Consider the following 26,220-nt stretch of genomic DNA (forward strand, 5'->3'; position numbering starts at 1 on the left):
GATTGGGGTGTGTGTGGGGGGTTGAGTTACTGAGTGGCTGCTTGTTTTGGTGTCAGAATCGGTGTGTATCTTCCTGGGGATTAGGGAGGGTTTTTTCTTCTATTGAATTGTTAACAAGGGGCTGCTGGGGGTGATTAGCAAGTTCATTGTGTGAACTGTTCACATGTCCTGGTGGTTGAGCTGAGTTCATTGACCTTTTGCAGGCTGTATTTTTCAGGATTGGTAGCCAGGTTTTGTTGATTTTTAGACTCTCCTCTTTTTTATTGAAACTGTGCTGGTGTTTGTGAATCTCAATGGCTTCCCGGTATAGCCTGGTATAGTGGCTGTTGGTGTTGTCCAGTATCTCTGTGTTTTCAAATAGGATTTTGTGTCCAGCGTGCTTGAGAGCATGTTCAGCTACTGCAGATTTTTCTGGTTGCTGTAGTCTGCAGTGCCTTTTGTGTTCTTTTATCCTGGTATGGATGCTGCGTTTTGTGGTCCCGATGTATACTTGCCCACAACTGCATGGTATGCGGTATACTCCTGCGGCGGTGAGGGGATCCCTTTTGTCTTTTGCTGATTTTAACACTTCTTGTACTTTTCTGGTGGGTCTGAAGATTGTTTGGAAATTGTGTTTTTCCATCAGTTTTCACATGCGGTCTGTGACCCCTTTGATATAGGGCAGAAATACTTTGTTGGTGGGTGGCTGTTTTTCTTCTTCAGTCGCATGTTGCTTTCTTGGTTTGATGGCTCTTTTTATTTCATTCTTGGAGTAGCCACTCGCTTGTAGGACCCAATTAAGGTGGTTAAGATCAGAGTTTAGGAATTGGGTTTCGCAGATCCGATTGGCATGATCCATGAGGGTTTTGATAATGCCTCTTTTCTGACGTGGGTGGTGGGAAGATGCCGGTCACAGGTGCTGGTGAAACGTTAGGAAACAAAACTTCAAGAACAGGGCCACACAGCCCGGAAGACACACACCAGCCATCATATGCCAGCCGTGAAAGCCTTCGACAATACATAAAATAAAATAAATTGATTTTTGCTCTAGCCCTGTCTACTTCTTTATTTTGGACTCTCATGAGTGCAACCTCCAGTGCTTCATTGAAAGGCCAACTGTGGCTCTTGGCTAGATATGACTCCCTGACTTTTAATATTAGGAAGAGGAATTTTTATTTGATATACACTTATATCTAAGTCCGGTAAGATCTGTATTTTTTCCCACAATAACCACCCTTCAAAGTAGGTTGGGCTAAGAAAGTCTGACTGGTACAAAGTCACCCAGTGAGCTTCTGTGGCTGAGCATGGGCCAGAACCTGCTCTATCCACTCATATTTCAGCACTTAGCTACTACCCCACCCTGGTTCTCCCCTAATTTAATCGAATGGATGGGACCATCTATTCTTCCGCGCTAAATTTACTTTATATTGCAGTTGATCAGACCAATCTATAGCACAATTTATAATCAAGTTTGGTCTATTCCTTACCCCTAATGAGCTATGCTTTTAAGATCTAAGGAAACAGGATTTTACTATTGAAATATTTGAGATTCCCAGAAAGTGTTGATTTAATACATTACACCTTTACATGGGGTCAGTTAAGTGAGGAAAATTTACCGACTTGGGTTGATCTCAGAAAGCTGAGGAGGACTGGTCTTTGTTAGCATTTGGATGGGAGACCATGAGGGCTATAGGCTAGATTGGGAAGTAAAAAAATAAAAATTAATATGAAGGAGGACAAGTTGGGCTGGATCCCTGGTAAATCAATTTTGAATCAATCTGTGATAAAGAAATTATAGCTTTAATAATGATTGAATTAAACAGCTATCAAAAAGTAGGTTTATATCTACTTTATGCCTATGCTTATGTTGAGAGAGAAAGAAAGAGAGAGGACATATTGCAAATGTGAAAAGATTAAGGACTTCTTCATGGTGGCCTTTCTCTATCTATTATTAGAGTAAGAAACTCAAATGATGCTTGAGACTTAGGTAAGGTTTTTACAATTACTTGACAGACCAAATGAAGCGATAACAATGGAGTGGGGAATAAGGGGGAGGAAAAGCCTGCTATCTATTTTCTTAATTATAACTATTTAGCTTATATTATATCTGCTTGCAATTGTATGATGAAAGTAAAAGGATAAATAACTTTCCTTCCTGGATGGGAATGGTCTTCCTATTCTTTTGAAAAGAGTTAGTAGAATAGACAACAACCAGCAGAATCTTTTAAAATATGTCAGTTAAAGTGAGAAGAATTGAGGTCTTGCCACTCGGGGAAAGGGAGACCTCTGACTCAACACCAGTGGCATTTAAAAGCACTCTACCTTGAAACTATTTGATTCTCCAGATGTTGCTGAACTGCAATGTCCAGCATCCCCCATTACCGGACAAGCTATCTAGGGCTGCTGGGAATTACAGTTCAGCAACATCTAGAGGCCTGCATGGTCCCCTCCTTTAATATAACATTTATATGCATACCGCTATGATAACATTAGTGAAGTGGGGGTCAATGGCTTTGACTATTGACATACTATCTAGTTTGGATTTTATTACCTTCTTATTTCTCAGCAAAAGCCATTCAGCTTGAGAGAAAATCATTGCCTTTTACGAGTCAATAAAGCATTTTAGAAATGTCTTGATTTTACAAAATATTATATTATCTCTACATACTTCTAGTTGCAAGATCAATAAAATGCTGCCAAAATGCAGTGTTTCCTTATTTACTTCAATTGTGGCTTACTCCTTTCCACACATTTTTGGAGTTTTCTTAATTCATACAGTTGTTGGAACTGATTATGATCATGTGGGTGTATTCATGAATAGCAACAGGAAAAGAATTTGAAAATGCAGAGAGGCACATCAAGTGTTTAGCAGCTACTTGACAGAGAAAATGGTATGTAAATACAGGAAGTCATTTGGACAAAAAAAATGTCCCATCCGTTGACCAACAAAACTCTTCATAAAGCTACAAACATATGATCTTAACAAACACTAACATTCAAACTTTAAACATAAATAAACATCGTCCTTCAGGTTAAAATTGTACTTACTTGCTGACAGTAAGGATGAGAGTTACCCTTGATTACATTTTCCAATTTATTTGCTGCTCTGAAAACCAGACTCTGTATTAATGCCTATTTTAACTCTTTGCATGGCAAAGAAGTAGCCTGACGCAGCTTGGTGCCTGCAGCTCACTCTTTTTCATGCTTCTTGTGTTGTGTAATTAGTATTCACTACTGGAGTGCAAGCAACCATAGCAGCAAAGTTCAAAATGTTCTGGTAACTAGGCTGTAACTTTGAAAGTCTGGCAAGTTCAATTTGTGCTGCTGTACCTTTAAACTCTGGGATAAATCCAGACAATTGTGAGGTCCAGCCCTTGGGAAAAAAAACTTCATATGCTTTTTTCAGAGCAACTGCACAAGGACTAGGAGCACAGGGAGGATTCTGGCAAGGCTCCATCCAGCAACATGGCAAGGCATGTTGTGTGCCTCCTGCTAGTCCTTACCGTGGCACGCTCATCCCTTGCACGGCCAAAGCTCCTACTGTTTTTGCTTGATGGGTTTCGACATGATTATATCTCCGAGGAAGCACTAGAATCTTTGCCTGGCTTCAAAGAGATTGTCAACAGGGGAGTGAAAGTGGATTATCTAACTCCAGACTTTCCCAGTCTTTCTTACCCAAACTATTACACGCTGATGACTGGTGAGTACGTTCTTAGACTTTCTTGCTGCCACGCTCATAAGGGCCACCAGCCTGAAATGCTGCAGCTCAAATTAGTTCACTAATTTCCATAACTCTGCCTGTGGGGATGAATGCAGACAAAGCTATTTGATGAACATTTGTCTTCGGCAAAGGTTAACAGACTTGGTTGGAACAAACTGTCCACAAAGTAAATCTGCTTGATATTCTAGAAAGAAACCTTTGGTACAAATGTTATCCTGTCAGTTATTTAGAACTTATCATCTCAAGTTCGAAAGCCCCCAGGATAAAAATACCACTAGAATGTTTTTAATAAATGTCAATTGCTGATTCCAGTTAATTATTTCTGTTTATTTATAATTTAAATTTCTAGGACTGCTCATTCATCAATGACTCTGAGATGCTTAGAAGGATTAAAAACTTGAGTTAAGATGATTTTCCATTGTACTAGTAAGTCCTGACTAGACTTGTCCTATCAGGAAGAAAATTGCTGACATTATTCCAAGTAATTAAATGGTTCTGGAATGCACGATATTTTTCCAATTTATCATAGGAATATAAATGATTCTTCCCATGCTTTTCAAAATAGCTGAATGAGACATATTTGGCTCATTGATGAAATTAGCTTTCAGGTTTCAGCATAATGTAAAAATACTTTAATGAGATCACCAGTCCTTTAACAATAAGCAAAATCTGCATGCTTTTGAACTAAACTTGGAAAACCATGCTAGGACAAGAAATAAATTGTCCTACTTTAAAATGAGTAATAAATCTGTTTACTGTTTACTAATTACCGTTATTTTCTTTTTCTTATTTTCCTTTTGTTCATTGTTTGCCATAAGCTTGTTTTACTGAAAATAACATCTCTGCTGTTAGTCTAAAGAGCACTTAATGTACATTACGAGATGCATCTTCAACTTCTTTGTTTTTTCAGTGGACAAGTATGATCATTCCCATTCCTACCTACCAAAAAACTAAGGTTTGTTCATTCTTAGTAAATTGCCATTAGTCTGCTTTTCTGGAACAGTTTTAACACCCTGATACAAAGCATGTGTGCCAGTACTCACCCATGTGACATTTGCATAATAAATATCTTTGTAAAGCCACTATAATATCACAGTTAGTCAAGTTTGGACTGGTGCAGTAACAGATACGTTGCGTCCTATGATGGGAGAGCAAGCCATCAAGACTTGCAGTTGTCCACTTAGGCTGCTGGCTTGTATTTCTTCCCATAGAAAAGTCCTATGTGTCTGAACAGGACTCTTTCAGAACTGGTGTTTATGGCCTGTCCTCAGAGTTCATTTTTCTTTGTGCTCTAGTTGAACAGTAGGAATGGCAAGCAAGCAACAGAAAATGTGTCCAAAGAATAGCCCACAGACCCTACAATTAAGAAGCAACACATACACATACCTTTTTTAAATGCAGAAGGTCTTGAATGCTGATATGCAGCCTACTTGTTATTGTCTAATTGTAACCTCTCACCAGAGAAGTAGCTGTATTTCCTGGGATGAGGGGAAAAAAATCTTGCTGCCCTTGCATTGTTAAACAGTGTCAGGATCTAAGAATGGCACTGGAAACTATAAAAATGGGCCTCATGAAGCTGGACAAATACCAGCTTCTGTCAGCTGAGCTGCAGAAAGCTGAAATCATCAGCAACATACTTTCTTGCTGTTTCCTTGTACAGCAATGGTGCCTATCTTCAAGACAAGGGAGGAGGAGGAGAATGGAATTTGGCTGATGAACAAGCTAATAAATACACATGACTTAGAGAAGAACTGGCTTTGCTCAAAACAAACGCCAGCCAGAACCAGGATTTATTGGTTTATACTTAAGCTGTAACTTACTATTTTCTGATTCTGGCTTGTCTGCAAGAGCAATGGTTTCTTCCAAAGTCAATTATGGTATTGCATAGTAGAACATGCCCACATGTTCTGCCCAGTTTTATGACTGCTTCTTGAGAATCCAGTCCCACTTTTCCTGAAAGAGGGTTGCTTCCAAGCAGCTGTCCACAATACACAGCTTGTTCATTTCTGAAGGCTAGATAATGATGGTGGTGATCGGTAATGGCAGTGGTGAAAGTTCAACAGACAAAATAATGCTCTGTTAGAAGAATATTAATGCAAGTAACCTAGCTCCTAGTTCAACTCTCCTCTGCCTGTCTTCTCCAGATGTGTGAGAACTTTATCTCTCAGAATTACCTATTGCCTTGCCAACTGCTTGATTGCTGGATTGGCACCCAGGTGAGGAAGTAATAAAAGGCTGGTTTCTATTTTGTCAAGAGTTTTTCAAAAAGCCCTTTAGTATGTCCCTGGATTATAATGAAGTTAATCCTGACATTGGTCCTACTCTGAAAATCCTAAAGTCTGGAAGTTCTTAGAAAAGTTAGAACAAGTTCACAAAGAGTTAATAGAAAAAATATCTGCAGATTATCAAAACACATTTCCAAAACTGCTTAAAATGGAAGTATATTGCTTATATATGTTGTTGAATGAAAAGCTAAATTTCAGTTAGAGGTTAGTGAAAATAAAATTGTATTTCAAAGTTTATGAACCCTTTGAAACCAAGTTAAGACCCCTGATTTAGATCTAGAAATCCCAGGATCCTAGGACAGTGAACATAACCCTGAATTGGTTCTTGAAAACACAGGCATCCTCAACAGATTTCTTTCTTAAAAGTTCTGAAACTTGAGGTTGGTTTATAGTGATCCAATGCTGACTCAACACATTATGGTGTCATTTGTTTGGTTCTGACCTATTTTGTTGTGTGAACCTAGGCAATGCGATGTGTAAACTATGGAATATCAGAGTGGAAAATCTGCAGGTTTCACTGCAGATCTGAAAATCAAAAGTGCATTTTTCTGCAATGTTAAGGTGTGAAGCCTTAAACGAATGTAGTTTAATTCTTAATTTAGGCTTTTAGAAAACATTTTTAAAAATCTGGCAAAAAAAAAAATTAAAATCTTATGAACAATGTTGCCTTGCTTACTGCTAACCTAGCCAATTGTGGTTTATTGAAGATACAATGGTTAAAACAGAACATGATTAATTACAGTGTGTGACTGCAGCTTAAGATTGTCCTTAATGGTACACAAGGGTAGCATTATCCTGAATCAAAACTTCCAGTATTTCATTATTTCATTCATTCCATCTATTTCACTGGTTTCCTACAGTTTGCAGTATTTTTCCTCCTCATTACTGCAGTAGATTATCATATCAGGTAAAGAAAGAGCAAATTTTAAAAAAGCTTTTTAAATAACACTGGCAATATCCAGAGACTTGAAGCATTGAACAGAAAATAATATGTTTAGTTTTTCCCCTCTTTTCCATAAGGGGCCAACAGCTCTTTACCTAAACTGCATTACATCTAGGTTGACTGATGCTTCAAGACAGGAACTCCTTGGCATGTAAGGCTTGTCAAAAGCAATGAACTGTAATCAGGAAGGTTTTAACAGCAGGGAAAAGTGCAAAAGTACTTTTCTAAGATAATGAAAGGTCTGTTGTTGATGAACTTGGATAAGATTGGGTGATAATTTGAAGGTCTAGCTGGAAAGTTTGTCTCTGTGAGTTTTCTTTTAACACATTCTAGAGTAAGCTGTTGTGAAAGCATACAGTATGTGAACTGTAATAAGACATGGTCAAATTGTATCACCTTGATTACTGTATCTTTGTAGTCTGCTTTACACAAAAGAGTTCACTATTCTCTGGGAGTGTTAAGTCTTATACAAGAAGCTGCACTAGAGCTGTAAATGCTTGAAAGATTTGGAAGAAGCGCAACTTGAACATCACACCTTCCTTCCATCCAAACAAACAATGGTGATTCAGATCTGGGTTAGGAGATGTAAGAGAAAACTGCACTGAGCAGGGTAGTTAGTACAATATGTGGAAACTGGGTGTAGTATCTATAAAAGAGACAGACAAATGGTGTCCTCCGTATGTTTTGGACAATCCTTTGCTGTTGGCCACCCTAGCTTGGGCTGATGGGAGTTAAAGATCTAAATATCTGAAATCCAAAATCTTTGCCCTGAAAACTTAATCAGTACAAGAAGGCTGCAGCCTAGTTCCTGGCCAAAAAGAAAGCAAAAGAGAGAGCCACCAGGCCTGAAATGCAGAAATCCTGACACTCACTTGATGGCACCCAAAGAGATACAACTAAGTATCTTTTTGCTGCCCTCCAGATTTTTGGAGCATAGATTGGCTGATCCTGGTTCCTGCAGGTCTAAATGTTTAAGCCACAGGCCTTGATGATAAAATATCATCTGAAGGTGCAGAAATACTGACCCCAGTTCAATAACCTCACACACAGCTGGCTCTCAGACTCTAGCCATGATGTGCAGCAGGATTATTTCAAAAGACCCACAATCAGGTCAATGCGCTAGGAAAGCGGAGCAGTCAAGGTTACAAATACAACAACGGCAGGACAATTAAGCACTGTTATTGCATTGGTTTATTCCCATACAACCTTTTCTTCCCCGTAAACACTAAGCTAAAGTAGAGGCAGTTTAATTCAGCAAGTTAGCCCGTGAAGCAGCCCATAATTATTGCTGTATTGTTTATTTTGCATAGAAAATCCCATGTGCTATTTTTAAAGTTCATCTACTGCATAGATTTTTATTTGCAACCCCCCCCCCAACAACCTGCTAGCGTGGAAGAGACTGCTGCATGGAGATAAGCAAACCCCCATAAACCATAACAGCTGCCCTTAGTTTGAGGGCAGATGGATTTGGTGGTACCCTTTCAGGAAGCCATTTAAGCTGCCATGTTTCTGAGATCTGGGTATTTGCAGTTGCAAAGAGAATGTTTTCATAGCAGACGGAGTGTTTCTGACTCCCTGGCATCTGCCTAAGCTCTTTGCATTGTTCTTATTTAATTACATATTAACATTATTATCATGGGTGTGGGAAACAAATGTACTTTATGTGCTGTCCTTGCAAATTGTTCAGAAATTGCACCTTGGCCTACACGATTGAGAAAATACAACTGACCATCTTTCCATTTCAGGGTTCTCTGTTTGCTGCTGAGTTTGGCTGAAAGTGCTGGTTCTTATCTAGAAATACTCAAGTTGCAGGGCAGCACTTTCTCACAAATGAATCCTTCCAACAGATAATTTTGTTCCTGCCGGGATGACTCGACAAGTAGTCTTGGGGAACAAAGTGATAGCAAAGAAATGAAGGCAAAGGAAATTTGCTAACACATTATCAAATTGATGCCATAAGTTCATCATTAATGAAGAAGAATATATCTCCTACTGACTTGAATCAGTCTGTTTCTACCGTGGACAAAGGTTTCCCTTTATTATTATTATTTTTTAATTGAAAAGTCTTCAGACATAAACAAAAGAAAATACAGACTAGGAAAGTTGAAGGCAAAGACAAACAAAAACCAAATGCATATTAATCAAGGAGAAATTTCATGATTTTAAATTTCAACAATTCTATCCAGGCACACATTTGCATAGATGGAAGTAATTTATTATGAAACACTTCGTTAACATGGTGAAATAGTATACAGGTAGTTCTTGCTTAACAACCATTCATTTAGCGACCATTTGAAGTTTTGACAGTGCTAAAAAAAGTGACTTATGACCAGTGCCTGAAGTTATGCCCATTGTAGTGCCCCCATGTTCATGGGATCACGATCTGGGCGCTTGGCAACCAGCTCGCACTTGCGACGGTTGCAGCATCCCAGAGTCACGTGATTGCCATTTGCAACCTTTGCAGATGGCTTCCAGTAAGTAAAATCAACGGGGAACCACAGGATTTGCTTAATGACCATGTGATTTGCTTAACAACCACAGTGATTCACTTAATGACCACCCCAAAAAAGGTTGTAAAATCGGATCTGGTCACATGATGATTCACTTAATGGCTACATCACTTAGTGACCTAAATTCTGGTCCCAATTCTGGTCATTAAGCGAGGACTACTTGTAAATACAATATTTAAAAACTGTGTTCTAATTTGAATTAAACTGTGAATTGGAGATTCTTTATTGCTTCTTGCTTTATTGCTTTATTGCTTATTATCAGTTTTTCAGCCATTATGCTGCAATTTTGATATTATGATCTCTACTGAAATATGTTTTTTCTTTTGGTCAGTAATTATCAAAATATGAGAAATTACGTTTCTGAGGGATTTTCCCCATTGCTTCAAGAATTTTTTAACCAAAACAAATACAGCAGCTAATCAAGAAATTGCTGTTTCTTAAATGGTGCTCAGTCTGTGTTTGGGGTTGTGGGCTTCCTTTGGCATGTTGGCATATGTTTTTCTTCAGAGCATTTTATTTCATAAAAGCTTGGTAATTATCAAGATATTCAGGAAGTGGCCCATGTTCTTGTTAGACATATGTAGGGCTGCAAAAATCCAAGGAGCAGCATAGAAATAGGAGCCACTGTTGAGGCTGAGTGGGCCTCCAGGCTCGGGCTGCTCAGATCCAGTAGCTGTGCTAGGAGATTTCCCTCTTGGGGAAAGGAGGAGCGTCTCTGCTGCCTGCATTTGCTCCTGTGGCTTGTTGTGGAGATGGCAAGGACGTGAAGGAGGGAGTGAGGGAGTTTTCTAAATGGAATTCTTTTAAAATAATTAAGGCCATGGTCCTAAATATTATATAACGTCTGAAATAATTATGGGATGATGACTGTTTTGTGTGACATTTTTCTGTCAATGTTTCAGTAAATTGAATGAGGGAGGGATACACTTCCGTGCAAATGCCTGCCTTCCTGGGATGTTGTACTCTGTAGAGCAAGAGCTTGAGCCTGAACATCCCATGACAGACGTGTGTGCACGTGTGTGCCTTTGAGTCAGTGTTGACTTCTGGCAACTGCCTGGACAAGTCCCTGCAGTTTTTTTTTTTTTTTTGGGCAAGATTTCAGAAGTGGTTTGCCATTGCCTGCTTCCTAGGGCTGAGAGAGAGTGACTGGCCCAAGGTCACTCAGCTGGCTGTGCCTAAGGCAGGACTAGAACCCATGGCCTCCTGGTTTCTAGCCTGATGCCTTAACTACTATACCAAACTGGCTCTGCCCACGACACATACAGTGCATAAAATGTTCTGCATGGAGAAATTGACTAGGTAGTAGATTAATTCAGTTCAATAAGAGTAGTTAAAATATACCTGCAGAACAAAGAGCATTATAAACCATATTTTAAACTGCTGAAGATATAAGAAAAATAGCCCTAAGTTGGGTAACTTCCTGCTTCATTGAATTTGCAAGAGAAAACACATAGCAGCCTGAATACCCCTGACTGATCTTTGTTTTCTATTTTACAAATGTTTTAAGTGTAGTAAAAGCCTGTTTGGTCATTCAGTTAAGAAGAGCTGATTCACCTAGCAAAACAGCAGCAGCTTAAAGCTATAGCTAGCGTGGTGTAGTAGTTAAAGTGTTAGACTTGAGGGGACGCAGGTCGATTTACTGATTTACTTATGCAGCTGATATGGCCACCCATCTCACCATGGTGACTCTGGGCAGCTAACAGCAGGTTCAAGTCCTCTCCCAGGTGGACAGGTTTGTTGGACAACTGGACCAGTGATTCTTTCCCAGCATAACCTACCTCATACACAGTTTGGGCTATGGAGTAAAATGGAAAGAGGAAATGCTATCTAACCTGAGTTTCTATGGGGAATGTTTAAATCTAATAAATCTATAAATAAAGATCTGGAGTCATTTATTGAGCAACAGTAGTAGCATCTTCCTGAAGACTCTTTCCTATGAGCACCACACAGGCTGTTCCATCTCAACAACCTGCTGCTTTTAGGTTCAATGGAAGACCCTAAAATTTGTGGGTTGGAAAATGGGAATAAAATATAAGCATACAGATGACATGGCATAAACGTGTTTTTTTTTTTTAAGGCAAATAACTTATAATTAAGAGAAAGGTAAAGTTGTTAACTGATTTACTTCACTGGAATTCCATGTAGCTGATAATGAATAAATGTTAAACCAGGTTTGCACTGCAAATGAAAACCCTACTATAATTGCTCTTTGTACCTTATATGCTTTTTTATGGCATGCCAAGCAGTAAGGGACTAGTATAAAGCAACTCTTTTCTCTTCCAGGTCGTCACTGCGAGGTCCATCAAATGACTGGAAACTACATGTGGGACCCAGTGACAAATGTATCTTTTGACATTGGCATGAACCAAGAGAGCCTCCTGCCTCTTTGGTGGGATGGATCAGAGCCCTTGTGGGTCACAATGACAAAAGCCAAGAGGAGAGTCTCTATGTACTATTGGCCTGGTTAGTACTGCCAAATTCTCTTTAGTTGTTGACAAATATTGCATGTTCTCTATAATATAAGGTTATAACTGAGGCCTCTCTTCAGCTGTTTGCAAGAAAAGGAAGGGAGGTCATGGGAACATTTAGCCCAGTGTTGTTCCCAAAATCATGCTTGAAAAAACTTTTTTTTTCAAAAGAAAAAGGTCAGTTGACAGAGCAGAAGGTGTACTCAGGAGAAAAACCAGAAGTACAACATCTTTTGTGTACAAGCCTCCAACATCTGCTTAGGGTGCCTGGAAGAAAGCTGCTGCATGCATGTTTCTCTTTTCTGAATGCAAATATTTGTATTTAAGGTATACAGACGGTTAGTATTCAGTGATCCATATACAGAAAAATCCATATTTGCTGTGAAGTGTTTTACTTCAATCCAACAGTTCATTTGTTCATGGCCTCCAGAATATTGGACTTCAATTCTCATAATTCCCTAGTCAGCATGGTTTTGCCAATGGAGGATTGTGGAACTTATGGAGTTGTCTTCCAACTACTCTGGAGGATAACAGGTTGGGTAAAGCTATTTTGATCCTTTAGCCCTCAACCATGGAGGCTAACCCTACAGACTTATTTGCAAACTGAGTAATTTTGCTCATTACATATACTTCTCCTGATGCTATTCTCTTTGTTGTATTTGTAAAGTACATTGAAGGCATTGTTTAAAATGATTAATAAACATGTTTAAATGTAGGTCAAATTGCTTGAAGTTTAACATAAAGGAAGGTCTGCTTTAAAAATCCTGAGATATCCAAGCGTAAGACTTTTTTCTTGACAATTTATACTTCATAATGTTATACTGAGGATTGGTTCAAGAACGGGAATAAGTGTTCTATCCTTCTGAGTCCTAGAGGCAGGTTGTAGATGGCGTGGTGTAATCATCCTTCCATGACTATGTTTGGGGTTAACTGTACTCACAGTGTAAAGACCATACTGATTTTGACAGATATTTTGCAATACAATTTCAAATAAGAGAAATAGATGGCATTACTTATGACTGTTATGCATGACAATAAGCCCTATGCAAAAAACAAAAGAAAACAAAAGTCTAAAGGGAGAGAGGGAAGGTAAGTGATTAATTTCTATGAAGTCTTTGTGTTCCCTATAGCCTAGAGGCACTTTAGAGTTCTTCCCAGCTGACTGAAAGCCTTTCTGAATTACTTTTGTGTTTCAATAGTAGCTTCTATAGGGGAATACCACATAGGAAACTGTCAGCAAAACTCTAATGTATGTGTCAGATTATAGGCTTTGAGTGGAATCCAACTAGATTTCCTGTGCCAGCAGAAACCTTTCATTGGAGGGAAGAAAGGAGAATAATTTGCTGCTGTTCCTTTACTTCCTGCAACGTAAAAGATCCCCCCTCCTTTCAATTCCACTTGAACAGTTTGGGGACCTTCTACAGCAGTTTGGGAGAAGGCTGCAGGAAGTTATAGGGGAGGACAAGTTCAAACCCACCCTTCTTTCCTTTTCCCTTGGAGGAAACATCTGCTGTTGTAGCTATCTTAGTTAATTGTTGCATTGTACCTATGTATGCAATTCAATATAAGTGCCAAACTTGGTGCTGGCATATCCCTATACAGTAGAGTAAGTCAATAATACTGTTGTTGACCCATTCAGGTTCTACGACAGTTCAGGTTATCTCCTGTGTATGTGCTTAGTCCTGTCTCCTTATGTACAATATGGTATAAATTCAAATTATCAGATGGTGCTCACATACGTGCAGCCTCCTGTGTCCCCCTTTATACAATTATTAGATCAAGAAATTCAACACAAAGGATTGTGTCTCAGCAGGAAATAGGCCAAAATAAATAATAAATAAAAGGACAATACAAGCTGACATTTGCTCAGTTTTGATAAGCAGAGAAACAAGTCAACCCAGTCTTCCTTTCTTAAATAGGACAGGCTTGTACTCCTCTAGCTCTTGCTCTCCATATTCCTCACCTCCATCCAAATATAGTATCTTTTGATGATAATTCTCAAATGATGATTTGATTATTAGTTTATATTATCTGTATTAAAACTAGTGTAGAATAATGCAGAAAAAGTTCTTTGCATTTGAATATGGGTAATATTAAAACATGGATAATTGTAAATAAATGAAGTTTAACATGTACTAGTTTAACAAATTATTCCTTTTAAAAGAAGTTTGCTCCTAAATATTGTACTTAAACCATTGTGTCCAACAGCTCTGCCTATGTAGTAGTGATAAAAAATAATTATTATTACCTTTGGAAATAATTTGTACCAAGTTTAATTAAAGTATTTCGCAGCAGCCAAAACAATGTCCATCTAGCACATTCTTGAGGCTCAAAACCTACTGAATCTCTGGGAACAGAAGTCCATAGACGTACAACAGTTTTATATTTTACTATTCAGGCTATGTGGGTATGCAAGAGAACATTCCTTAACTTAAAATTTACACGTTTGTGGAGCTGCTACAACAATGTATAAATAGCACAATGCTCACACTTACAGTAGCTGAAGATGGGACTGTGGCTGAACACAACAAGAGGTATGTTTAGGCAGAGTAAAGAAGGTCATATTAGCAAGGCATGCAAAGTTTTTCAGATTGCAAGTAGGGGGCATTTACGAAACAAATTATTCATAAATGTCCCCCACTTGCAATCTAGAGAATTTGCTACACCTTAGCTTGAAAATATATGGGATTTCAAGTCATAGGACAAATCCAGCATTTGCCATATGGGCCCTTATTTGGAACAGTGCAAACACTGTAGTTACTAAAATGGGATTAAAAGATATGCTTTTTCTCCTAGGGTTAATTTTTTAATCTCATATTTACAAATGACTATGCAGTCACTTAGGTTCTAAAAGTATGGATGTACTTAGTTCAGCTGAAGTTAAACCAGTGGCATGTGCAGGTTGTGTCAAAAAAAGGTTCAGATGATAGCCCTACCCACCTGATTGAAGCCCTGTGTGTCCTACATGTGACATGATTTATGTAAAACAGGGGTGGAACTTTGATCACGTGGTACTTCCACCATCTTGGTACATCTGCCATGATCACATGGTACATCCACCCCTCCCTGTGTGGATGTCCCTGAATTAATTTTTTGTCCCTACTTCAATGGGAATAAAGTAAAAAAGAAAGAAATGAAACACTGCTCACTATTTCATTCCTTCTCTCTCTCTCTACACACACACACACACACACACTTCCCAGACTTTCTGCACAGGTCTGGGAAGGTTTAAAAGGTTTCAGTTATATCATTCAGCACCCAGCTATTAAACTACTGTTTATACATATAATTTGAAAATGATGAGAGCATCATTCAGGTCTCAGTGTCAAATCTATAAAGATGCAAAAAACGTGCATTTCATTTTAAGATGAGAGAAATGGAACAGCTTTTTTTTTTTTCAAAAGGTGAAATTATTCAGATGAAATTGTACAGTATAATTCAAGATGATGCAACTTTGGTCTTGAAATATTTTGAACAGCTGATCATCTGGATCTAGATGAGAGCTTTTTCAAATTGCAGGTGGGGAGTTGTGTCTGAGAAGCTGTCCTGCAAAATGCACTTCAGGATCTGTATTTGAAATAACTATTTTTTTAAATGCTAGATTCAGCCTGGGCTCCGAAAAAGCAATGTAAGAGTCAGTATAAATATCTAAAGCCTATTGCTTCAATGCTACAGCTGAAATCTGAGTATAACTAATAATCAAATCAGCTCTGTTACATGATTATCACCTTGCAACAGGTTTTTTTCATGGAAAATAGACAGGAAGGCCCAATACTGTGAGATATAGAAGACTTCATTTTTGAGAAACAACTTCTTTGCTGATTTAGCAAAGAAATCATTATTTTATGCCCCAACCCTTCTTCTGTAAGCTTTTCCAGCCAGATCTCAAATCAATTAAGCTGGCATTCTTTCCCCCACCAACTCTGGCCGCATCGTGCTGCATAGCCAAATCTAGGATGAATCAGAGCCCTTTTGGACTCTGTATCAAGGACATCAATTGTAGTTGGTAAAATGGAGAATAATCAGCCAGGAAAATGGTGGTAGTTCTAAATTGGTCTAAGGAGCAGCTTCTGACTCTCCACTTCTTCATCAGATAGGAAAAAAGCCCTATTTCTTTCTGGATAGTTATTTATTCTTCCCTCTAATCTAGCACCTTGACCCTCCAAACAAAGAAACCATAGCCTAAACTCTGTCATATTTACCCACACAGTACCGTTTGGTTTGTATTGCCTTTGTCATATGGGCCTTAAATATTTGCCATGAGGCTTGTATACTAGAAGTTGTTTATTAAGATTCTCTACAAAGTATCGCTTTACATAATTTAGACTGTATTGATTTATACTGAGGAATTTAGGTAAATCGATTCGCTAAAGAAGAAAGCTGTGGTATATGTGATTTGCTAAGGAAAGGCTGTCAAGACCTAATGTTGTTAAAATGAAAACATTGCCTTAGCCCAGGGTTTCTCAACCTTAGCGACTTTAAGATATATGGACTTCAACTCCCAGAATTCCCCAGCCAGCATGCTGGCTGGGGAATTCTGAGAGTTGAAGTGCACATATCTTAAAATTATCAAGGTTGAGAAACACTGTTTAGCCCATACATTTCATAACATGTTCTGAATTCACTATGTCCTCTGCAGCCTTCAACCACTGGAACAAAAATGAGAGACAGCATCTACATTATTATTTGGTATGAGATTTCCAGAAACCTATCGTTTCTTTACTGTAACCATCATCTTTTCAACCTTTGATTGAAGGATATTTGCTACCCTCAAAGGAGGAAGCAAATTGCCCCAATTTAGGAAATCCATCCTGTTTATACAACTTTCTGTATTTTCCCTCATTCCATCTTATCTGTGTGTGTACCATGGAAATAATTATCACGACGCTATGATTTCAGACGATCTGAATTATTAAAAATTAAATTATTTTATTTTTTATGCTGAGTAGAGCACCAATAAATATTAATATGGTGGTTCTCCTTATCCATAGTTGATGTTTTCCTTTGGGAATTGTTGCTGCTAGTTTCTAAGTCTCAATATAACATATCTGTTGAAAAAGAATTGTGGTGTCAGAAAGTGATTGGTTCAAACAGCTTTAAGAAGACTGTGTGGGGAAATAGAGACAACAGTTTAATATACTAGTTTTACAAAAAGGAGTGAACTGGGTAAAGCCGTTCTTTAACTTAGTTAATTTTTGAATTCCAACCAATGTTGTCAAATAACATTAGTTTACTTCTAATAGAAAGCAGAAATTGTTAGAGATCATCCAGAAAGTTGAGGACAAAGATTGTGTGTGCGCGTGTGTGCGTGCATGCGCACACATTACCCATATATATACTTTGCAGTGAACCTGTTCGAGAAGGCAGGGGGAAACCAGACATCTTGATGAAGGAGATCCTGAAAAAGAGAAAGCAGCTAGTGTCTCTTTTCTTCCCAGTGTCCCTAAGAAGTTCATTTGATTCCTACCACCATAAGCAGGTGACAACTGGTGGCCTGTTTCTCCCTGGCCAGCTGTTCAGGTTCAGCTACTCCTCCAGCAGCATCTAACATGGGGCAAAGGGGGGGGTCAGGCTGACAAAAGCAGTGCTGCAATGCAACATCTGGCTGTTTTCTACATGCCTCATGACGTTCCATACATGTCTCAGAGGGACTTCTGTTGTACTGGGCTGCAGGGACCTCCTGCAGATGCTGCCATCTTTGAGTGAGGATACTGGAATTAGTATTTTCATCTTGGAAGTTTGAGATACCTGCAATTAATTAACTAATTCATTAATTCTAAGCTTTTATTTAGTTCAATGATAATAATTCAGATAAGGACCAATTCATGAAAAATGGAGTTTCATTATAGATTTTTTATTTACAGACATACGCGCACATATGTACACAAGCAGACACATAGATTTTATTGTCAATTTATTATCAATTGCTAGCTTTCAGTGTGAATATTTGCACTGATGATTTTAGTATGAAATTCTTATATTCTGATTCATTCCTATCCTTTTTTTTAAAAAAAACCCAACACCTGTGTAAATAAACTTTCACTCTGAGACCCAAAATCCCTCCAGTAAACATCCTGAATTTGTATGATACATTTAAATCTGGATTTAAAGTTTAAGTGAAGTTTAACTAATGAAATGTTTCTTCTTAGGCTGTGAAGTTGAAATCCTTGGAGTCAAACCTAACTATTGTATACCATATGAAAATGTTCCAACAGATGCGAATTTCTCCGATGCTGTAAATAATGCCATTGAATCTTTAAGGTAAAGTCACCAAACCATTTTAATGATGTCCTTAACAGGAAAATTAAAATATTTTCTCTTGTTGTACCAACTGATAATAACACAAAATAATCTAAGTTTTCCATATAGTATTACTTGGGGGTTGAAGAAAAAATTAATTTAAATAATGTAAAAAAGATAAAAAGAGGGTACAGTATAGGGAAAATATTATAAAATTGAGTAAACAAATTTCAGTTCCTTGCCCATAGGAAAAGAACAAAACATATCAACGATTTACCATTCTGGAAAACAATAAAGACCACAATACCCCGAAATAACATGATTGAATTTCACCATATCTATGACCGCTGTTTATCTGATTTCAAAATATACCCCAAATAGGTTTTTATTCATTTAAAATGTTTACTACTGGATAGAACAATTAGGAATGCATCTGGACAAGATATAATTGTGCATCGTTCTGTTTTATTCCCTGATTTTTACAAGGTATTCAAAGGACTTCACAGTAGATTTTAATTGCTACAGCTAAGGAGAAGTTGAATCCTTGCTTTTAGGGAAATCCACCTGATATTTAAACCATAGCTTTTCCAGTATTATTATTCTAAAAGCTAGTTTGATATACAAAAAAGTAACTGAAACAGTCAATATAGTTCATTTCATTAGGTGTTTATCAATAACTCCACATGGAGAGTCCTATTTAATCACTGTATTTAACATAAGGGCATATGATAAAGCAGATAATACAATGGAAAAGAAAATGGAGGCAGAAGACAAATGTAAGCAAATATGGGGACATGTGAAAGAATGAGTATATGTTCTGGAAGCTTTTGTATGAATAGAGTAGCCAGCAGGATTTGTAGGGGTATGTCCAAACTGGCAAAGGGGTAGATGGAAGGTTGTAATGCAAGCCCCCTGTCTGTTGAACATAAGTCTCACACATTCAAAAGTGGTGGGCTTGCATAATGATGCTGTTTCCACCTTCTTGCCAATTTTGACACACACATACACTGCATGTGCTACTGAAAGTAACACTTTCAGACCTCAGTTTCACCACTACTGTATGAACAGGCATCAATAGGCAACTTAATAAGGATCAAGCTGCGTGTTAATATATCAGAAGGTCCTTAGAACAGAACCAGATCTCTAGCAAACAATATTACCATCCAATTGGTGGAGAGAGATGGATGGATGGATGGATGGATGGATGGATGGAGGATAGATAGAAGATAAATGATAGATGATAGAGTCAGAGTCAGAGACAGAGAGATAGATGATATATATTTCTAACATAGAGCTATAAAGTTCTTATGTTGTCAGACTAGTTTAATTCACAATGGAGCTTAAGAAATTCCTCCTTTTAGCCTGTACCTATCTCTCAGCAAGGTTATATGATTTAGTATCTACTAATAATTACCTGCAGCTCCCGGAAACACAACCTGTTGACAATGTCAGCTGTTCCTGCTATGTTTACATGACAAAGCCACTGTTCTTGTGAAGCTTTGCAAAACGTATTTAATATGCTAATGTACCCAGCCAACATATGGACATTGGGAAACAGAGGTGTAAGTTGATCCAGTATGAGTTGCATATGAACAATTATAAAGGACTACTAGGGGACTGAAAATTGGATAACAACATCACTGTCAGACCAAATCAGACATCATATAACTCATGTTGAAACTGCTGGTTTTATTTTGGAGAAACAACAGTAGTGGGACTTTAATTGAAAACATGCTTCTGGTCTGGATTAGGACACTATGCTGAAAATCTCTTCTGCAGGATTTGCTTTCAAACATGCTATTTCCAGTTGCAGCTGCATTTTTGAGGTGAATAGCATCCACAGAAGGAGAAAAATTTCACTCAAAAACTGATAGAGGTCTCTAATTAGGATAGGAAGCCTCGGTTCTTGATATCTGAACAGTGACTTGAAAATAAAGTAGCTGCAGATATGTGGAGTTTGGCTCCAATAGAGGAAAATCACAGGGGTTACATTGTGCTGTGGATTTGTTAAATGAGGCCATTGCCTCCCTTTGCCTAATGATAGGACGTGCTCTGCATGTAAGACTTATTCAAGCTTTTGTGTGAACTCAAACATTTTGGTTAAAACATTAATTTTTTTGCCTGGAATTTCACCTTAGAAAGCGTTACTTCAAGATTATGAATCACAAATGTTGCACAATATTGCTAACTTATTGCCTTGTACAGGTAGTCCCCAGTTTAAGAACAAGTTCCATTCCTAAGGTCTGTCCTTAAGTCAAATTTGTATGTAAGCTGGAACAGTATTGTTGTATAATATTGTATGAGTAACATTGTGTAATTAACTCAAACCATTGTGTATTTAACTAAAATTTTGCTACAGTAGGCTCCATTCTTCACTATGGTCGTCTGTAACCCAGGCGTTCTTAACCCGGGGACTCCCTGTACTTGCAAAGAAATGTTCCTCAATGCCATTGTAAAAAATGCCAAAGGACAATTAATGTATGTTGCTTTATTTAGTACTTTTAAGAAAAGGCAAATCAGTATGCAATAGTCATGTTTTCTGTAAGCACCGTACTGTTAACATTTACCTCTTGAAACATTTCCTTACGTATTACTTTGATCCCTATAGAACAATAGTATTTTCAGGTACTATTGTTCTATTTTTGGAGGTTTATGTATGTATGCATGTATGTATTTATTTATTAATCAAATTTATATAGCCGCCCATCTCACAAGAAGTGACTCTGGGTAGTGTACAATAGTCAGATAAAACAATGGATATATAAAAACAAACAATAAAGATATAAAAGTCAACAATAAAAAATAGAGATTAATTAAAACCATACCATGGTCGATGGTATCAAAAGGTGCTGAGAGGTCACAACCCCCATCCCACCCATGCCAGAGATCATCCAAAAGTGCGACCAATGCCGTTTCCATCCCATACCTGGATCTGAATCCTGGCTGAAATGGAACCAGATAATCCGCTTCATCCAAGGTCCTCTGAAGCTGTTGTGCAACCACGTTCTTAACCACCTTCACCCCAAAGGGGAGATTAAATACTGGACGAAAATTGTCCAGTATAGTGGGGTCTAGTGGTGGGTAGGAGCAAACCAAGACCTCCCTCACTCAAAGAAGAATTAACCACACTAGAACACAGTCACATGACACCCCCCGGGCTACTTCCACAAGCCAGGAGTGGTGTGGATCTAAAGAGCAGGTGGTTGAGCTCACAGTCAAAGGACCACGTCCACTTCCTCAGGTCCAGCAGATTCAAACCGTCCCAGATAACCAGGCAAATCTTCTCTGGACCTGCCACAAAACAGGCATCCAACTACAAGTGAATCTGAGTGATTTTGTCTGACAAATGCTGAGAAAATTCCTCTGCACACCCCTGCAAAAAGTTCCCTGGGTACCCATTACCCAAGAGGACTCCTGTCACCTGAAACAGGGCTGCGGGGCAGCAATATGCAGATACAATAAGGGCAGAGAAATACTGCCACTTTGCCACCCTTATCGCCACAAAGTAGGCCTTTATAGCATCCCTAACCTGTGTTTGGTCGAGGGCTAGTGACGCTTTAGACACTCTAGATGGTTGAGTGCCAGCGGCGCCCTGGATGTCTCTTCTCTCATTTTATCTCCCTCAATTCTTCTGTAAACCACAGGGAGTGACGGGATCCCCAAGTGGGGAGAGGTCACATCGGCACAGTCCAATCCAACACCTCAGCCGCCCCCTTGTTCCAAGTAGCAACCTAGGCTTTGAATGGCCATGCAGCAGACCAACAGAAACAGCCCCCAGCTTCCTCTGAAACCCATCCAGGTCCATCAGTCACCAAGGGCGGACCAGTCCAATAGATTCAGCCTCTCTGCAGTGGATAGTGGTACTAGAGAATCCCATGGAAATCAGGGCATCATCTTACCATGATAAGGGAGACACCAGAAGCTCCCCCAAGTTAAAGACATAATCAGACAGGACTTTACTCCATACACTTACTTGAAACTAAAGGTTGATTAGAGGAGACAGGGAGAAACCATCCTCCACTTCCAGGTTGCTTTTTAACCTTTCATATAATGTACTGAATACACTGAAGTTAAAACAAAATCTGCCCTGTACAAGTTTCTGAAGTTTGCATATGCTGTATTTGTCTTGAATGCTTTCCTCCATGAACCAAACAGGACAGGAGGAATGGTGAAGATGAAGAAATTGGTGCAAAGGAAAAGGTTTCAGTGATATGGTTTACCTTTTCTATTCCCTGGACTGCTTTTAGAAAGTAAATGATATCCATGATTGGAGACCTAATCATGAATATCCTGTAACTTTCCAGATCTGACTTTGACAAGAACTTCATTTAAATATTCAAGAAATGCCATAACAGTGTGTTTAGGTCTGCAAGATGGGGAGTGGAAGTAGCCTCCTGAAGCAGGTTCTTCCTTCCCCAATGCTAAATTCATCTGAACATCAGAAAAGAGTCTAAGCAAGGTCTCACCTACACGAACCCGCAGAATCAGGAACTTTGAAAAATCTATAAGAAGTTTAGAGTACTGATGAGAAAACTCTGATCCAAAAAATGCTTAAATTATAACTCTTGGCAACCTCCTCCAGCAGGCCCAAAGAGAGGAATGTTGGCAGTTAAAGCTCAATCACTTCTGTAGGACAATGGATTCTTCACACCTGATTTAAAAGAATGACACATGGGAATAACAATGACAATCAACCAATGAGGAAGTGGGGAAGGAGTGGTGTGGTTAGAGCTGGGATGTCCATCTAAGCTTATTTTAGACAGAAAATAACATAAGATTTAATAGAACAAGGGGTCTCCTTGCTGGCTTTTCCCTTAGAAAACATGGCCAAGGTAGCAGGAAAAAAATCTCAGTCTGCCCATCAAATTGGAAAGGGATTCTAGAAGTAAGCTTATGTTACACTTAATTCTTTGGCGGTGATGTTCCTATTACAGCAAAGGTGCAGCAGATATGGCAGCCATATACTATGAACGGATTGATGTAGAAGGTCATCATTTTGGCCCTTCATCTCGTCAGAGGAAGAATGCTGTAAAAGCTGTGGATAACGTATTGCTCAGGATGTCTAAGCTTATCAAGGTTGCTGTCACTTGGAAGCTACAATATCCTTTTAAAGATGTTTCTCTTACTCTGTTCTGTATTTTTATTAAATATTTGCAACTATTCAGTAAATTCTGCTTCATAGGTTACTCAACTATACATGTATGCATGTATCAGTGCTCCTGTTCTGAATGGTAATGAACATGCACATCCCAGGATGTATATACCCAGACTGGGGAACTTTTCCCAAGCCAGTGAATCTCCATTAGATCCCACTCTCAGAATATTTTTTGCTGAACTTTTGTAAGTGTTCCTTCACATGAGATTTTGGCACTCCTTCATTGAAGCATGAGATTTTGACTTTGGGAAGGGCCTTCATATACGTGAAGTGATTATGGTATCACAAAATGTATATACTCCTTCTGTACCACAGGCTATACTACTCAGTGATGTGCATGCAAAAGCAGGCCTGGTATCAGAGGGTGGTGAGATCCATGTTTTGCTAGACATGCTAGTTTTGCTTTGTTAGGGTAGACACAGGGTCCATTACCCCAAATAACTAAGTTGGAAAAGGGGAACATGGAACATCCCAAAAATCTAGTAGTAGAGTAAAGGTTATCTGCTGGCATGTGCTACTTCTTTCATGTTAAAAGACCCTGCATGAAGATCCTCAACTTTCCAGAATCACAAGTTTAGTGCCCAACTTCTCTGTTACCTGGGGATGCTTAATTGTAGGAAATGATAGAGTTTCAACCAAATGTAGCCTTCTACTAATTCTTCTAACAACTTTAATATAAGGAGCTGCCAAACAAAATGGTGGGGGAACAGTTTCTCTTTGCCTCCTTGTATTTGGACAACCGAGTAAGGCTGGGAGAAAACTTTGCTTCATGTTTTGGAAGCCTAGCATCCCTCTGATTTCAGCTTAAATCTTCAGATCAAGTCAAGAACATTCAGGCTTTTGACACCATCTTTTTGAATGCTGGCAAGGTAGCTGGCCTACTATGCATGTTCACCTAGCAGCAGCATTTCAGCTCTTAGTGAAATTGTTACCTGAAAAGGAGAAAGCAAATGTTGTTGTTTTCATGCTGTAATTATTTTCTTAACTCTCTTGACAGGACAAGGATTTGCAGAATGATTTGAATGTTGTTCTTTTTTCTGATCATGGGATGACTGATATTTACTGGATGGAAAAACTGATTGAACTGAAAAAATGCATCAACATGAGCGATGTTATAAAAGTGATGGACCGAGGGCCAGTTGTAAGCCTGTGGCCAGAGAAAGGCAAGGAGAGTGAGGCAAGAACAGCCACCTTTTGTTTTCCTTAATGTGGTTTAGGTTATTTGTTGTGCTTAATACACCCAGTTGTCTTGATAGGTTTATGCATTCACAAACAGTCCAGTATGTTCTGCAAAGAATAGGAAGGTGGAAAGAATGTCAGGGATCTTAGCTTTCATATTTTCCACCTTAACAACAGAGTGGAAAGTCTTCTTCCTTATCTTTATAGAAATATACTACCTTTTTTTAAATAGTAATTTTATTGAACATTACAATTAAAAAAATACAAACTAATACAAACTAAGAAAGATAAAAGAATAAAGAAAAAATAGAAAGTGCAGAACATTTAAAAAATACAAAGAAAAGTAGGAAAGAAAGAAAAATAAGAATATAGTAAAGAAAAAGAAAAGAAATATATAAAGAAACAACTTCCCCCTTCATCACAACAAGTATGCACAATTTTAGTAACTTATGACTTTCTCTTAAAATACAACAAATGATCTTTTCTTCCCAAATCTCATCTCTTATCTATAAACAAATACTTAAAGCCTCGTCATTTAGTCCTGATCAGCAAAAGTCCATTAAGGGTTACCACAGATAATAATGTCTATTTTAACCTTGATCAAATAAATCAACTTTGTATTGCTTCCCTTTACTTTTAACAATCTTGGTCCTTAATCCTCTCAAATAATGTCCTAGAACTTGATTTCTTTTCATTTTTTCTTTGTCCCTTTTCACAAAATTCTTCAAAAGTTTCACAAAACTTTAACAAGTCTATTTTGTCAACAAATGATCTCTTCTTCCCATATCTCATCTCTCATTTATAAACAAATCTTTAAAGCCTTGTCATTAAGTCTTGGTCAGCAAAAGTCTATTAAGGGTTAATAGACTTAACTGGATGTCCAGTTAACACATCTATTTTTTCTAGTTTATCAAATAAATAAAATTTGTATCACTTTCTTTTACTTTTAACAATCTTGATCTTTAGTCCCTTCAAATACTGCCCTAGAACTTGATTTCTTTTCATTTTTTCGTAAATCTTCCAAACTTTAACAAGTTTTTTTTATAAATCCAATATAGGAAAGTTATCCAGGTCACTATTTTAGTTTGTATATCCCTTTTAATTATTAAGACATCAGCTAGTTTCATTTGTATATCCAGTGTAGCATCTTTTTCCATATCATTCTTGGAGCCTGTCATTTTTAAATCCACTTTCAAATCAGTCTCAGTCTTGTCCAGTAAAGTTTGTTCCTCTTCCATACCATCTTTTAGACACAGTCTATCTATAATGGCAGACACTTTTAAAATTAACTTCTGGGTCCATTGTTCACAAATATCTTTCAATAGATCCATTGTTACAATATTTTGTTCCATTCTGTATTGGTAAGTCACATTTAAGTGTTCTTCTCCTTCAATAGTAATCTTTAGTTCCTTCTGGTTCCCTCTAGTGTCCAACTTCAAAGTCCCATACTATCATTTTCTTAAAAAAAAAAAAATCAAACCAACAGCATTTTTCCATAGGAAGGATTCTTATAATTAATTTCAAAATCTTATTTCAAATCCATCTGGACCCTTAGTTCATTTGTAACTTTCCAAAATCAACATTCTAATCACCCATTTGCTGTTTATTAAAAAAATAATATTTTTTAAAGTCCTTAAGCTTGTATTTAAAACTTCTTACTCTAAGGATTGAAGAAGACTCACCCTGTGCTATAAAACTTGTCACTGCGAAGGTTACTGGTATCTAAAAAGCAGTTAAGAA

The 26,220-nt window shown here is 38.0% G+C and overlaps 1 protein-coding gene and 1 long non-coding RNA gene across 6 annotated transcripts in view; one reads left to right on the top strand and one right to left on the bottom strand.

The window, feature by feature from the left end:
• Nucleotides 1-5,379, bottom strand: part of LOC107326845 (uncharacterized) — a 33,005-nt gene extending 27,626 nt beyond the window's left edge. The window contains exon 1 of one of the 5 annotated variants that reach the window (XR_015794322.1): nucleotides 5,087-5,379. This is a non-coding gene — a long non-coding RNA (uncharacterized LOC107326845). Of the gene's footprint in view, nucleotides 1-3,027; nucleotides 3,232-5,086 lie in introns of those variants that run through there. The other 4 variants (XR_015794339.1, XR_015794340.1, XR_015794341.1 and 1 more) reach the window with 4 other exon arrangements.
• The window catches only part of ENPP6 (ectonucleotide pyrophosphatase/phosphodiesterase 6), a 34,053-nt gene continuing 11,199 nt past the window's right edge, over nucleotides 3,367-26,220 (top strand). Inside the window, exons 1-5 of the mRNA XM_007422706.4 lie at nucleotides 3,367-3,679; nucleotides 11,722-11,901; nucleotides 18,056-18,167; nucleotides 23,081-23,222; nucleotides 24,299-24,478. Of these exons, the coding sequence (XP_007422768.1) occupies nucleotides 3,445-3,679; nucleotides 11,722-11,901; nucleotides 18,056-18,167; nucleotides 23,081-23,222; nucleotides 24,299-24,478 (849 nt within the window). The 5' untranslated portion in view covers nucleotides 3,367-3,444. The remainder of the gene's footprint in view (nucleotides 3,680-11,721; nucleotides 11,902-18,055; nucleotides 18,168-23,080; nucleotides 23,223-24,298; nucleotides 24,479-26,220) is intronic.

The sequence above is a fragment of the Python bivittatus genome, unplaced genomic scaffold (genome assembly GCF_059951505.1).
Source record: "Python bivittatus isolate LINGU-HERP-01145 unplaced genomic scaffold, Pbiv_v1 ctg000070_np1212, whole genome shotgun sequence".
Taxonomy (NCBI): Eukaryota; Metazoa; Chordata; class Lepidosauria; order Squamata; family Pythonidae; genus Python; species Python bivittatus.